Source organism: Geotrypetes seraphini, chromosome 1, assembly GCF_902459505.1.
Source record: "Geotrypetes seraphini chromosome 1, aGeoSer1.1, whole genome shotgun sequence".
NCBI classification, from domain to species: domain Eukaryota; kingdom Metazoa; phylum Chordata; class Amphibia; order Gymnophiona; family Dermophiidae; genus Geotrypetes; species Geotrypetes seraphini.
Window position 1 is genome coordinate 89,378,056 of NC_047084.1, and position 15,762 is coordinate 89,393,817.

The 15,762-nt window shown below is 43.0% G+C and overlaps 1 protein-coding gene across 3 annotated transcripts in view; it reads right to left on the bottom strand.

Moving 5' to 3' along the window:
• Positions 1-15,762, bottom strand: part of DYM (dymeclin) — a 685,706-nt gene that overhangs the window by 580,388 nt on the left and 89,556 nt on the right. For all 3 annotated transcript variants that reach the window (XM_033934792.1, XM_033934784.1, XM_033934800.1), the window contains exons 4-5: positions 10,012-10,105; positions 1,447-1,580 (exon numbers count right to left, since the gene is read on the bottom strand). In XM_033934792.1, coding sequence (XP_033790683.1) covers positions 1,447-1,580; positions 10,012-10,105 — 228 coding nt within the window. The remainder of the gene's footprint in view (positions 1-1,446; positions 1,581-10,011; positions 10,106-15,762) is intronic.

The following is a 15,762-nucleotide window of genomic DNA, read 5'->3' on the forward strand; positions in this document are numbered from 1 at the left end:
TGCAGAAGAATGAACTAACCCTTTCATTTCTCAGACCTGGTGTTAAAGCACCAGCACAAAACACCCTGCACTCAAGTCTTTGGGTCTTAAGCTTAGATGCAGTGGCCCATCCCGGGCGCTGTCACCTATCCTCCTCTCCCGTCGCTCATACGCACCACTTCCGCTCCCCCATATCTCTGTAATGTTCCTAGTGCAAGCAGCAACCCCCAACCTGCTGTCGCGCCAGCATTGTTTCTTCCTCTGACATCACTTCCTAGTCCCGCACCAAGGAAGTGGCATCAGAAGACGAGCCGATTCTGGCGCAACAGCAGCTTGGGGGTTGCTGCTCGCGCCATAAATGTTACAGAGGTACAGAGGGAACGGTGTGAGGGGGTGGAATAGGAATGTGTGGAGGTGGGGCGAAGAGTAGAGGGCGAGTGAGGGGCGCCACCGTCCCCACCCTGGGCACCTCTCACCCTCAATACGCCACTGCTCCGATGCAAAGAAACGTGCTGAATAGCAAATGCCTTTATTGCTATGGAGTATAAGTGAGTTGTGTACTATTGGCATGGCAAGTGTTTCTGCATGGTTTGCTCGTGCACAAAACACCTTTGAGCATCGTGCAGTGGCAGTGCAAAAACTGTGTGAAAAATTGCTTTCAATGTGCGGGGCAGGGTATGAAATGGGAGAGATAATGGCTGAAGTTCAGTCAAATGAGTGTTGAGTGAAGGAAACAAAAAGGATGATTGCAGAATAGCTGTTATTCACACCTGTAGTGTGCCATGAATCCACTGTCTTTCTCAGGACTATGTGTTGCGTTTGGCTTTTGGATGAGCTCCAAATTCAGCAGTTTCACATGGGAGTGTTGCTTTGTAAGAGTATGGCAACTTTAAGGTCAGTTAGAGTGTGTCCTGAAAGGTTGAATTGTTCACCTATTGGTGTTTGAATGCCGCCATTTCTAATATTAGATTTGCATCCATTTATTCTTCTTCTTAGTAACTGACCTCTTTGGTCTTCTGTAGATAACAGAGACACATCGCTAGCAGATGGTTGCATGTATTATATTAGAAGAAGAGCCGGTAAATAAGCCCCAGATGCTACATTTCTGAGTAAACGTAGGGATAGTATTGGCATCTGGTTTTCTGGCAGGCTTTACTCTTCAAGTGGGTGTTATTGTTAAAACAGTTTGTAGCTGCCGGTGAGTATCTGTTTGAGGTTAGGGGCTGTCAGAATTCCAGGATAAGAGTTCCTCCCAAGGCCAGGGGACCTGCTTGACACGAACCAACATTTACCACACAGTCTTTGCACTTTTAAAAAGCACGTTATTTTTTTTTTTTTTTTAATCTGCAAACGCTTTACCAAAAACATTTAGTACACAAGCCCTCAAAACAGCTTTAGAACTCGTGAGCAGTTTATTGAGAGATGTGCTTCGCTATACACAGTCTATTTGTTTATTTTGATGCTTACCATAGGATCCTGGCAGTCTCTCCTGATAAGTAAAATGAAGCTGCAGCTCCTCTTCTGGCATATGGCAAATGAACACTTTCAGCAAACAACAGATTATAAACAGTGCATTGTGAGCCTGCCAAATAAAGAGCTGACTGAAAAAGAAACACAGAGAGAGAAAAAAAAAAAAAAGAGACAAGAGTTAACAGTTTTACTTAAGCATCATACAAGGCGTTTATTCTTGCAAGATAAGATACTACACGGGATATTAGGAGGCACAAGACAAAGACAAACCTCTTAACAGTTCAAATAGTGTGTGGTCCAAAGCTTTTTTTGAATTTCCTGTCTTGGCCAGTCCTTGACCAGCCCAAGACTTCTCCAAGCCCCCTTCAAACTGAACCACAGAACAAGGCCCTTCTAGTGCTCCCCAAAGAAAACAAGAACACACTCTAAGAATAAGAACAGGTTGTTGCTTGGGACAGGATGTTTCTTCATATTTGCTCTGCCCACCCACATTTTGCAGAAATGTCGGAGGACTAGCCCTGTTGTTTCATGCAAGGTTACAAGACAACTCTTCTGTTTGGCCACCAAGGATGATCAATAGCAACAAATTCCACTTTGAATATGTAGGTCTTGGCCTGAATATCTTTGAAAAGAATAATAAAGCTTTTCATGCGAGCAAGACTAAAAAAACTTTCATGCATGTTAGAAGAAAAGTAGATATAGAGAAAACTTATTAATTCAAGTCACTGTTTCAGTAGCTACAGTAGACTCTCAGTTAACCGGCACCCATGGGGATTGGTAGATGCCGGATAAATGTAGTTTCTGGTTGCTTGAGAATTATTATTAAAAATAGGACTAACTAATACCCCATACTATGCCATACCATAAACTGTCCCAAACAAACTAACGGACATGTGGTAGGCAAAGCGTGAGCGTACTCAGGTGTGGCGTGCCAAGCTTACACTTAAATTTCTACCAGAAATTGATTTTATTTTCATTTTTACAATATTTCTTTGATTTCTTTTTTGCTGGTTGCGTGAGTTCCGGTTAACAGAGAGTCTACTGTAATTTCATTATCCTAAATATTTTCATTAGCAATTAATTCCTTCTGTCATTATAAGAGCTCCATTTACTAAGATATGGTACGCATTATTGCATGCTTACCACTGGGCATCCCGCTGTAGGTTCTGGATGTGACAATGCAAGCCACATGCCAAAAAATAATTGTTACATTTTTCTGAAAGGGGCAGAGAGTTTGAGCGTTTCTGCACTAATCAGAACATCTATGTTGCTATACGCTAACTGATTAGCAAGGGATTAGCACATAATCCTTTACCATCTACAGCAGGGCTGCCCAAGTCCGGTCCTCGAGATCTACTGGCAGGCCAGGTTTTCAGTATATCCACAATGAATATGCATGCCTTCTTGGCATGCAAAACTCTCTCATGCATATTCATTGTGGATATCCTGAAAACCTGGTTACATGTGAACTGCTTTATGTAAGTTTATCCTGTTTTTGCTTGTTTTTGCAAAAACAGGAGAAACGTACATAAAGCAGTTCACATGTGATTGTACATAGGAATGCAAACATCCTTTGAAAGTGTGTGTTATCAACAGTGTTTAAAATGAAGTGTCGAAAGCATATACAGGCACTTTGGGCAATTAAAATTGCTAAATAAAAACATTTATAAAATTTTGATTTTAAAGAGATGGGAGCATCAAAAATAAAAATAATCTAAAACTCCTTAGACAGTTTCTTACCTTTATAAAACCTTTATAATTTTAATCTTACATATTCCCAATGCTTACTAAAGGCATGGCTCCTGCTTATACAAGTGAGACCTGTACAATTAGGTCTTAAGAACATAAGAATAGCCTTAACTGTCCTCAACTGTCACCTTTTTGGGCTGACGTCTGGTCCACTATATGCAAGATACTTCCCATCTCTGACACAGTATCTTTCTCAGTTGTCATATATGGGGCTGCTGCTCTACAACAGTCTCATTTAGATAAATATGAAAGTAGACTGCTCAAATGTTTATTACTAATTGCAATTAAATCTGTCTTGTCCAATTGGAAGGATTTTTCGAACCTTCATTATATTTCCTGGTAGAACACTGTCAGCTTATATTCTAAGTATGAGCTTATAGCCACAGAAAAGACTAACTCTTATCATTCCTATAGCAAAGTGTGGTCTCCTGTTTTATCCTATTGCAAATCTGACTAGACGTCCCTAGTTTCTTTTCACTTCTCGTTTTGCACCATTCTGTTTACTGCCCGAATATAATTTGTCTATTTGATCCATGGATTGTATTTTATAATTTTTCATGTACAGATCGCAAATTGCATTTATGTTGTTTATATGCATAACACAGTTCGTTTTTACTCATCGTTGCTTTTGCATTTTGTAAATGTTTGAAAGTCAATAAAACTTACTGAACTAAAAAAAAAAAAAAAAGAATAGCCTTACTGGGTCAGATCAATGGTCCATCAAACCCAGTAGCCCAATCCAGGTCACTAGTACCTGGCCAAAACCCAAGGAGTAGCAACAATCCATGCTATCGATACAGGGAAAGTAGTGGCTTCCCCCATGTCGTTCTCAAGAATAGACTATGGACTTTTCCTCCAGGAAATTGTCCAAACCATTCTTAAAACCAGTACCAATGTCACCCTGACCCTAAAAATGAAATGGGCATGGAGGTAAAACACTCAGAGAATAGTTAAGCTCTGGAACACATTTCCGAGGTTGTGGTAAGAACACAACCTCGGAAATGTGTTCCAGAGCTTAACTATTCTCTGAGTGTTTTACCTCCATGCCCATTTCATTGTTAGGGTCAGGGTGACATTGGTACTATAAAATCCTGACAAAATAGCTCAGTGATACGCAACCTTTTGGAGGGTTTTTTTCCTAGAGGTCTGTATAACATGATCCCCAAAAGATTTTAATTGTTCTTTATTTATCTTTTATGCCTTATTAGGGTTGTCCAGAAAAACTTAAGTTGGAAAAACTGTGTGAATTGAGGTTTTTCCCATGAATTTGATAGTGCTTGATCAGAAAATGATTTTTTTTTTAATGTTTAAAGCCGACCCTGGAGTCCCCCAAAGACACTGATAACATAAAGCTCCGTGTTTCTTAAAAGTTGCTATTATATTTGCTTAATGGGAGCAAATTTCTTGGTATTATAGCTATATGTTTTCACACTCAGCAATGATAATATTGATAAAAAGACATTTTATGTTGTTTGTTTTATTGAAATAACACTTGAGTCTCCAATATGCTTATTATAACTGAGTACACAGAGTGCAGCATGAGGCCTTGTTGCAAGGCATTAAACAGCATCACAGATTTTGGCCTCTCTCTCTCAAGAAGACATTGAAACACTCAAGCATTCAATACATCACCAGATAGTTGCTCTCCAGTAATTTACCTAAACCTCTTTTAAACCCAACTATGCTACTACCTTGACCACACCTTCCAGGAACAAACTCCAGTTGAATTGTACTGTACAGCGAGAAAAAAACCAAAACCCCCAACAACAAGACTGGAAGAGTGGGCAAAAAAGTGGCAAATGAGTTTTAATATAGAGAAATGTAAGGTCATGCATGTAGGGAAAAAGAACCCGATGTTCAGCTATAAAATGGGGGGATTACTGCTAGGGGTGAGCAACCTTGAAAGAGACCTGGAGGTGATGGTGGACACAACATTGAAAGCATCAACACAGTGCGCGACGGCCTCAAAGAAAGCGAGCAGAATGTTGGGTATCATTAAAAAGGGTATCACGACCAGGACGAAGGAAGTCATCATGCCGCTGTATCGTGCAATGGTGCGCCCACATCTGGAGTACTGTGTCCAGTACTGGTCGCCGTACCTCAAGAAGGACATGGCAGTACTTGAGGGGGTCCAGAGGAGAGCAACTAAAATGATAAAAGGTATGGAAAACTTTTCGTATGCTGACAGGTTGAAGATGCTGGGGCTCTTCTCCCTGGAAAAGCAGAGACTTAGAGGAGACATGATAGAAACCTTCAAAATCCTGAGGGGCATAGAGAAAGTGGACAGGGACAGATTTTTCAGACTGTGGGGAACCACTAACACAAGGGGTCACTCAGAGAAATTGAGAGGGGACAGGTTTAGAACAAATACTAGGAGATTCTTTTTTACCCAGAGGGTGGTGGACACATGGAACGCGCTTCCGGAGGTTGTGATAGCCCAGAGCACATTGCAGGGTTTCAAGGAAGGTTTAGATAAGTTCCTAAAAGATAAGGGGATTGAGGGTTACAGATAAAAGAAGAGGTAGGTTACAGAAATGGACAGGAACCACATTACAGGTCATGGACCTGACGGGCCACCGCGGGAGTGGACCGCTGGGCGCGATGGACCAAAGGTCTGACCCAGTGGTGGCAACTTCTTATGTTCTAACACTAGTTCAAATTTCTTTTAAATGTGCTGCCTATTAGTTTTTCTTTCAAATGTGCTACCTGTTAGTTTCTTGGTATGTCTCCACCAAACAGGAGGGGTGGGGGGAACTTTAAAAAGAATCAGATCAACAAATTAAGAAAACCAATTAACTAAGCACATATACAGTGGGAAATAGCTACTTTAGAAACCACAAGCAGATCAAAATCTGATGACAGGAATAGTTCGAAGAGCGTCAACCTAAGGATGAGAGATTAATCACTGAAGAACAAGACAATAGACTTTGTACAAAAATTGTTCATAGACAGCATAAAAAACTAAAGACTTTCCTTACTTATAGTTCTCAGCACATTTAGGGCTCCTTTTACGAAGGTGAGTTAGCGTTTTTAGCGCACGCACCAGATTAGCACTACCCGAAAAACTACCGCCTGCTCAAGAGGAGGCGGTAGCGGCTAGCGTGCGCAGCATTTTTGCGCGCGCTATTCCGCGCATTAAGGTCCTAATGTGCTTTCATAACAGGAGCCCTTAAACAATACACTTCCCCCTCCCCATTCGCGGTTTCGGTAATTGCGATTTCACATATTTGTGATTTTTTGGAGAGGGGGAAAAAGAAAAAAAAAACATTGTTAAGTCTTCCCCCCCCCCCCGGCATCCTGGCCTTACCTGGTGGTCTAGCGGGCTTTCGGGGCAGGAGCGATCTTCCTACGCTCCTGCCCCGTGCAGATCGCCATTAGGAAATAGCTGTAGGGAGTTCCCGTCGTAGTCTCAAGAGACTACGGGAACTCACAGCAGCCATTTCCTAATGGCGATCTGCACGGGGTAGGAGCGTAGGAAGATCACTCCTGCCCCGAAAGCCCACTAGACCACCAGGTAAGGCCGGGAAGGCGGGAGGGAGGTGGGGGTGGGTCAGAGCCAGATATTCGTGTTTTTTCGCCATTCGCGGTCCGGCTCTGCCCCAATCCCCCGCGAATCCGGAGGGAGAAGTGTAGTTCCAAAATATTTAGCGATGAAACCATGACAAAAGGGAAGAGAGCTAAGAATATCTCTTGATCAAATCACTGACTTAAAGCAGTACTTCTCAACTCTGTCCTAGAGGCGCACCTAGCCAGTCAAGTTTTAAGAATGAGCACGCAAGAAAACAAAAATGAAAACTGCAGGTACTTTATTCAATCAATAAAATGTTAGTAGCGATTGAATAAAGCACCTGCATCAAGTACATTGGTTCTGCAGTTTGCTTCTTTTTTTTGCTGTCTCAACATTCACTGCAGACTTGTTGGATTCTTTTTTGCTTTAAGAACGAGCACAACATATATGCATGAAACACCACACGCATATTCATTGTAATAATCACAAACACCAGAAGAGGGTTGAAAAGTACTGCCTTATCGTTCTGTTCAAGCTTAGGTGACGATGGAGAATGCAAGAGAGTCTGAAATGAGATCAAGGGGTTATACACTACAATTCCTCTAAGATGATTGCTGCTTTGGAAACCTTTGAGTAGAATTTCCCTTTTGCTTCTCTGGATGTCAAAATTTGCTGCTTAGAAAGATCCTAAGCTATTCTTATTCTTATTTTGAATGCAGAAAGTAAGTCTATGAAGAGGTTTTGTTTATTTGTTTTCATTTCTCTATGAGCTCTTGAAAGATCCAGCTATTTCATAGGAGAATGTAAATCAGCTTCCAAATTGTGGTACTATGGTGTAGTGCTGCTTGATTCACGATTCGAATCGGTTCACTGATTCTCTTCGGGTGAATCGATTCGAATCGATTTAAAACAAACAAAACAAAAAAAATCGGCTTCCCAATTCGGCTGACCCTCCCCCCTCGCCTCCTAAAGCAGGAGCAACAGCGCTGCTCTTGCTGGCTGGCCACTGCCGCACCTTCTTTAGAGGGCATGGGAGGAGGGTCAGCCGTTTAGTGCTGGCGTCCGGTTTCCCCTCCTCCTGCATCCGGTTTCCCCCCCTGGCCTTCCTGCACCATTTACCTTAAAGAAGCATTCTGCAGACAAGATTGCGATGCTAGCGATCTTTGCAAACTGTTTCTGAGCTGTTTCCTCCACCGCGGCCCCTGAAACATTTTTTTCGGCCAATGCGGCCCAGGGAAGCCCAAAGTTTGGACACCCCTGCTTTAATATGTTATGAATACAGATGACAGCAGATAAAAAGATTTTATTGGCCCATATAGCGCATCTAATCCTGTCTGATTTAATTGGCTCATCCCCTTTTGCCCTCCCCGGACCCTTAGATCGGCTGATCAGAATTTACTGACTATACCTTTCATCAAAGAATTCTACTACACTAGAAAAACTAACTTTTCCGATGTAGCTCCAACTTTATGGAACGCCATGCCACCTCAACTCCACCTCGAAAATTCACTCGACAAATTCAAGACTAAACTAAAACGTTCTTATTCCAAGACGCATACCATAGTGTCTAAATACTTCCTTTCCAACAGTCTGCAAAATAAACACAAACCGCTTTTAAGAAGCGATCCCCATTCCTGGTGTTTTATCCTCCCCCCCCCCTCTTCCCTTTAATTAATTTGTTTTTAATGATGTAATTATTAACTTTCCCCTCCCCCTTTACCCTCAAGCTCATGTTCGTATTTGTAATTTGCCTATTTAATGTTCACATCCCCCCCCTACAAAAATTTATTTTAACCTTTCATTTTTAGCATTGTAAACCGGCCAGGTGCACGTTGATGGTCAGTATATTAAAATTAATTAAACTTGAAACTTGAAAACATAACCTCTGAATTCCTACTTCTAAGACTTGCCTAAAATGGGGCTGCACACGAAGATATGAAGACTTCAGAAAGACATGCTGCTGTGAGCATACAGAACAAATAACCTGTGCTGGAAAGGAGCTTGGCAAGGGGGTTCTGTGCAATGAAGTTCAAATGCTTTTCTGTAATAGCTGCTGCTTTACTATTAACCTCAAGTTTGTTTTCTTTTTCACATCTGTACTAAATTTAGACCAAAGGCCTGATAACCTGAAACATGTATCCCACACTGGGGAGTGTTATGTACCAGAAAAGAATAAACAGACATGCACTTTCACCTTCCCCTTCCATCATCACCTGCCTTAACTCTGAAAATTCTTTCAGCAAGGGTACGTTCAAAAATCGGTCCCCAGCAAGAGACATCACGGGGAGAGATGGCTAGATAAGATGGAAGCTCCCGTCCTCCTCCTGCCCAGCTGACATTAAGCTTACCATTCCAGTGTGCGAAGAAGCTGACACAAACATTCCTTGCCAGGCAAGTGTGGGGCCTCAAGCTTCTGCACATGTTCAAGGGCTGCCGGCTCCCGCCCTCTCCGAGAACCCCAGAGAGGGCAGTAGCCGGCAGGCCTTTGGCACGCACAGAAGCTCAAGGCCCTACACCAACCCGACAAGGAACGTTGGTGTCAACTTCTTCGAGCACTGAAATGGTAAGCCAGATGGGTGGGTGGAGGGAGGACAGAGGGGTCAACAGAGGTGGGGAGAAGGAGTTTGAGGAGGAAAGTAGCACCTTTCATCGGGGAAAGGTTGGGTTTATGGAGGACAGTACTATTGGTTATTGGGGGGAGGAGGTTTGTAGAGGACAGAAACACTGGGCATCGGGGGGGGGGGTTAAACATCAGCACCAGATAGGGTCAGATGGGGAGGACAAAAGCGATGGTTATTGGTTGGGGACTCAAATATAAACAGAGACTCATTTTTGGGCCCCAAAATCTTGGTTTATATTTGAGTATATAAAAGTAGTTCCCAATTTAATCATCCTTTCATTTCATGGATGATGCTGTCCAACAGAAAACCAAATCAATGACATGGTAAACACCTATCTTTTGGTAATCAGATTTGATATCCAACGTTGTTCACCAACAGTTATTTGCTGAAATGAGACAAAATAACTTCTGATCTCATTTTTGGCATCTACCAAATACCTGTGAACCAGACTGGCTGTTCTTAGAGGCAGGATCCATTATCTGGATAATGCCAGCACAGTCATTGCAGTATCAGTGTTATTAGTATCACTACCTATAAAGTAGAAGTGATGGAATATACGAGTTTAAATTAAATGCTTATGCCAGCATTTAACTCAAACTGATGGCTACACAGGCTGAAAATTTATCCCTCTGTTTTATCAAAAACAAAACTTAGAAGCCATGGTAGTTTTAATTGGGTACTTACTTCTCACATTCTGCTGAAATTTTCAATTCTTTGGTTCTGCTAAGGAACACTTTGATCAAAGACCCGAGATTACCACTTCGAGGATTATGTTCAACTGGAACAAAAATAGAAAAAGACCATCACTCACAAAATGTTCAAATAATGGATTTTTATTGTAAATGTCAGCAGAAATGTTAGCTATTAATGAACACACTTTGCAGACTCTGTTAAGCTCAAGTATGTCTATGCACCAAAGACAATGAATGATCAATATGATTGCTGTCTATAATGCCATTCCAAAGAGACAGAAACCCCTCATTAATATAAGATAACACAAGAGTTGATACTGGGACAAGCCTAGTATCCTGTTTCCAACAGTGGCCAACCCAGGTCAGAAGTACCTGGCAAGATTCCAAAAGAATAAAACTGACTATATGCTGCCTACTCTAGAAACAAGCAGTGGACCCTCCCAAGTCCAATGACTCATGGATTCCAGGAAACTTTCCAAACCATCCAAAATTATGCACAGAAATGAAAAGTCCCACTATAATCCCTGTCCCCTGGAGGTAAAGTTACATGTGCACAGTGTCCAGAAAAAGTGGGATCGCTTACATAGTTCCAAAATACTTTGCAATTGTTTAAACTTTTAGGGGTCCTTTCATTAAGGTGTGCAAACAGATTTAGTGCAATATAGTAAAAAGACTCCTTAGTTATGACCTATGAAAATGCATTTGTATGAGTTTCTCTTAGCTAATTCATAATCTGTTTTCAAAGCATCCTCCTTCAAACTTGACACATTCATGAAATTTCAACATCGCTGAGCTGTTGGGTTAATGAATTTTGGCTCTGTCCCCATCCCTGCCCTGCTCCTGTGGGCTTCATTCCCACCTGTCCCTATGGACTCTGTCCTTATTTGCACAAGCTTTGAATGCTTATTATTTTATATTAAAATATTTTATTAAAGTATAAAAAAGGGAAGTATTCTGTATAACTGTTTATAAATCACAAATAGAGCCTTCCATTTTGAACCGGTTTTGATACAACCTTCCCAAAGTTCAGTTGCCGGTGTTTCTACTTCATCTACAAAGATAATTGAATTGACTTTCAGACATGGGTGTGAAAGAGAGCCTACACCTTGTAGTAGGTGCTGCCCAATTCAGGAAAAAATTTTGATTCAATTCGATTCAGCCTATTGAATCGATTTTTCGATTCGATTTTCCTGCCCAATTGGATGGGTTTTTTGAACTTTCTGGTGGATTTATTTTATAGCCTCTTCACCCCTTTGCCCTCTCCTACCCACACTGGTGCTGTGGTGTAAACAAAATAAACAAAAAAGACTTTCCCTCTCTCTGCTAAATCCTAGTTCACGTTCGGGGTCTAACACCAGCTCTGGCAGGATACACATTCAAAACTGACATATTGTAATCACAAAACAGAAAATAAATTATTTTTTCTACCTTTTGTTGTCTGGTCATTATTCAAATCATGTTGATTCCAGGCTCTGTTTTTCTTATGATAACTCGCTTGCCAGGGTCTCCTGCCCATTTGTTGTTTCCTTTTTTCTCCATGCTAACCATCCATCTTCCATTTCTGTCCTCCCCTTCCGTTTCCTTTCCCTTCCTCAGAGGTCTACCATCTTTCCTTTTTTCATCTCCATCCCCGCAGCTGCAGCAATGGCCCCCACCATCTCCAGATCCACCATCTCTCCTTTTTTGAACTACCCTTTCATCCAGCATCTCTTCCTCCTTCCCCACCACCCCAGAATCCACCATCACTCCCTTTTTCTTCCCAACTACCCTCCGAGTCCTATCCATTATCTCTATCCCCCCCCCCCACATCATCCCTTAGGTCCAACTTCTTTCCCCTTTCTGTTCCTTCCCACCCTAAATCCAATTGTCCACCATTCCTCTCCCTCTCCTGTTTTTAGACCCATTATTTCTTCCCCCTCCCTCCCCCAATCCGGTATATGCACGTCTCTTTCAACCACTCCTTCCCTCCCTCCCTCCCTCCATGTACTTCTACACTACGGCCCCCCTCCCCCGAAGGCCTGCATGTTTCCCCCCCCTTCTTTGCAGCGTCCTCCAGCTTCCCCCCTGGCCTCCCGGTCTTAGTTTCAGCTAATTCCGGCAGCCTGCAGAGAGGATCGCCAGTGCTGTAGCGATCCTTGCAGGCTGCCATTGGCCTCGGCAGCATATTCCCTCTGCAGCGGACCTGCCCCTCCTCTAATGTCAGGAGCAGGATCATGGCAGAAGGAACATACTGCTAAGGATGACAGCAGCCTGCAAGGATTGCTACAGCACCAGCAATCCTCTCCTCAGGCTGCAGTAATTATCTAAAGGTAAGAGTGGGAGGCTGGGGGGAAGCCGGAGGATACTGCAAAGAGCACCTAAGCACTGTAGCACTTCCCGACTGACCCTCCCCCCTCGCCTCCTAAAGCAGGAGCAGCAGTGGACGGCCAGCAAGAGGCAGCGCTGCCGCTCCTGCTTTAGGAGACCTGTAGGCACAGGGAGGAGAGTTGGTCACCAAATCGGCAAGGCTGATTTTTTTTTAAACAAATCGATTTGAATCGATTCACCCAAAGTGAATCAGTGAATCGATTCAAATCGTAAATCAGGAAGCAGTACCGTGTAGTGGATGAACAGGAAAATAAGTGTCTATTAAATGCTAGAAATGTTCCTTGATAACAGCAATGATGGATGAACCTGTTGCAGTAATTTATTTATTTGGATTTATATCCCGCCTTCCCAGAAGAGCTCAGAAAGGGTTACAAGTTTACATACATAATAAAGCATAACAGGGTATACATAATAAGGCAAACAGGTTTACATAATAAAGTAGAATAGGGTATAGTATTGTAGAGCATGTCAGTACATAGTAAACTGTTTGAGCAGCTGGGCACATGATGGAAGGATGTTGCAGATGGTAGGAGTCTGATCAGCAGGCAAGACACAAATTATGTCATTTAACAGTAGTTCATTTACATCCAAAAACAGCATCTGCAGTTTTTAATCATTGAATTCAGTTGCCAATTGTCTAAGATGTGCTAAGTTTTTTTTATGTAAAGTAATTTTTATTCAACCAAATATAAAACACAAATAGTACAAACGTCGCTCAAAATTTAGGTATAACACAACACAACCCCAAGTCCCAAACCCCCCCAACCCCCCCCCCACCCCTTCTGGGCAGCAGCAGCAGCAAGGACAAACCTCTCTAAGAAACGCACTGTCAAAATAGGAGTAAAGTTCAAATCAGTTCTCCCAAAGCTGTCGTTGAACATAAGGTGGAAACGTCTGGCTAAAAGGATGCCAGCATTGACGAAACAACCGACCCTTTTTTGCCTCCATGTCATCAAGAGCCTTTCTTTCCAATAACATCTGTTGTAGCATTAAAAGTCTCCACTGTGGAAGTGATGGTGGTTGAGGAGAAAGCCACTGGGTAAGAATACATTTCCGGCCCATGAGCACAGTTTTCCGAATGAAAGTCGCACATCCTGGTCTGGGGGGATGGAGACGAATTTGTAACGTGAATAGAAAACTAGGGTGCATCCTCCAAGAACACCCCCAAAGCCATGCCACACAGGTCACCACTTGGAGCCAGAATGCAGACACCAGAGGGCAAGTCCAAAACATGTGTCCAAAGGATGCTAGAGGGTGCGCACATTTTCCACAACAATGTCCCGGAATAATCCCCATTACCTGAGCTCTCTTGGGTGGATAAAAAGCTCGCAGTATGAACTTGTAATTTCGTTCTTTCTCCACAGAAGATATGGTAGGATCATACCCCAAACGAATGCCCCTGCGGATCATATCAGCAGAGATAGGCACCTGAAGATCAGCAGTCCACTTCTGGGCTATAGTGGAAAAGTCCAGATCTCCAGATAGTTCCTGTAAAAGCTTATGGTAACAGTTCAGCGGTACCGGTTCCTGGTCCGTAAGACAAAGAATTCCCTGGAGTCTAGTTTGGACGTCTATGTTCAATGTCATTGGCGGTAAAGTCTGCAGATAATGTTGGAGCTGTCTGTAAGCAAACCAATCCATGGGAGAAAGATGGAACTGGAGTTGCAGATCAGCAAAGGAGGCAGGAAGACCCGTATCCAGAACCGCTTGAGATATGTAGTGAAGGCCCGCAGTGGTCCAGCGCCGGAAAGCTGTAGAATCCAGTCCAGGGAGAAAGTCCCCATTACCAACAAGAGGAAGATAAGGTGTTCCATATGGGGAAATATTCAACCGCTTGCATATCAGTCTCCAAGCTTTACGCATGGCAGGCAAAAGGGGATTAGCTTGTATCAGTGGTAATCCCGGTAAGTGACGGACATGTAACAGGTAACTAAAATGATAAGGTCAGAAGGAAAAACATTCAATCACAGGCATAGAAAAACATGTAGTATTACAGAACCAGTCATGCAGATGCCGCAGTTGACAGGCCAAATTAAATCTAGAAACACTCAGAAGACCCAACCCCCCATGTCGTTTTGTTAACATCAACTTAGAGAGCGCGATCCTAGCACGCTTTCCCTGCCACAGGAATGCAGAAAGGTGGGAATTGTGGTGTGCTAAGTAAGTCTGTGTGATCATGATCGGTAACATTTGCAGTAAATAGGTCCATTGGGGCAGTATCATCATATTATATAAAGCTATGCGGCCAGTAATGGACAAGGGAAACTTCCTCCAGTTGGAAAGGGTGTCTGCTGTACGACGGAGCAGCGGCAAAACATTGGTAGAATAAAGCCTATCTAAATTTTGAGGAATAACCACTCCCAAATACGTTAATTGTGAAGGGGCCCACTGTAAAGGGAACTCCCCCCCCCAAGTCTGACGCACCTCGGGCGATGATGGCATCGCCAGTGATTTTTGCTTATTAAGAACTAGCCCTGAGTAAAGATGAAATTCATCTAAAATCTCCAGTGCTCGAGGCAATGAGCGTTGCGGATTTCCTAAGGTCAGTAGGATATCGTCCGCAAATGCCAGCACCCTCAACTGGGAGGAACCCTCCGGCAACCCCACAATCTCATCATCTCTCTGCAGTGTACGTAACAAGGGGTCCAAATACAGCAGAAAAAGAAGAGGGGACAATGGACATCCCTGTCGCGTTCCCCTCCCCACTGAAAACCCAAGAGATCTCACCCCATTAACCAATATAGATGCTGTGGGTCCTGAATAAAGTGTGCGAACCATAGTCAAAAAACTATCCGGGAGTCCTATATATTGTAAGGTCTGAAACAAATAATGCCAATGGACCTTATCGAAAGCTTTAGCCGCATCTAATCCTACAATTAAACCGGGACATTGAGTCTGTTGAGCACGGGAAAGGGCCAATAACACTCTACGAACATTGAGTACCGAATGGCGCGTCCGAACAAACCCCACTTGTTCGGGCACAATTAGAGTGGGTAACAATGGCGCCAGCCTATCCGCCAGTACACGAGCTAAGATCTTTATGTCAACATTCAACAAAGATATTGGTCTATAAGACTCAATATCCGTAGGCGGTTTAGCCGGTTTCGGGATTAAAGTAATCAGGGCATCATTGGCGTATCTCGGGAAAGTACCTTGAGTCTGAACCTCTGTATAATAATTTAGAAGAGCTCCCCCTATGGAGGAAGATAAGATCTTATAGAATTCCGGGGAATACCCGTCCGGTCCAGGAGCTGTACAGGACTTCAATTTCTTAATCGCCTGCATCACCTCCTGGAGTTGCAAAGGTCTATCCAACCTGGAGATCTGAGCCAACGACAATCTAGGCATCCCCGCATCAGCCAAATAATCACAGACA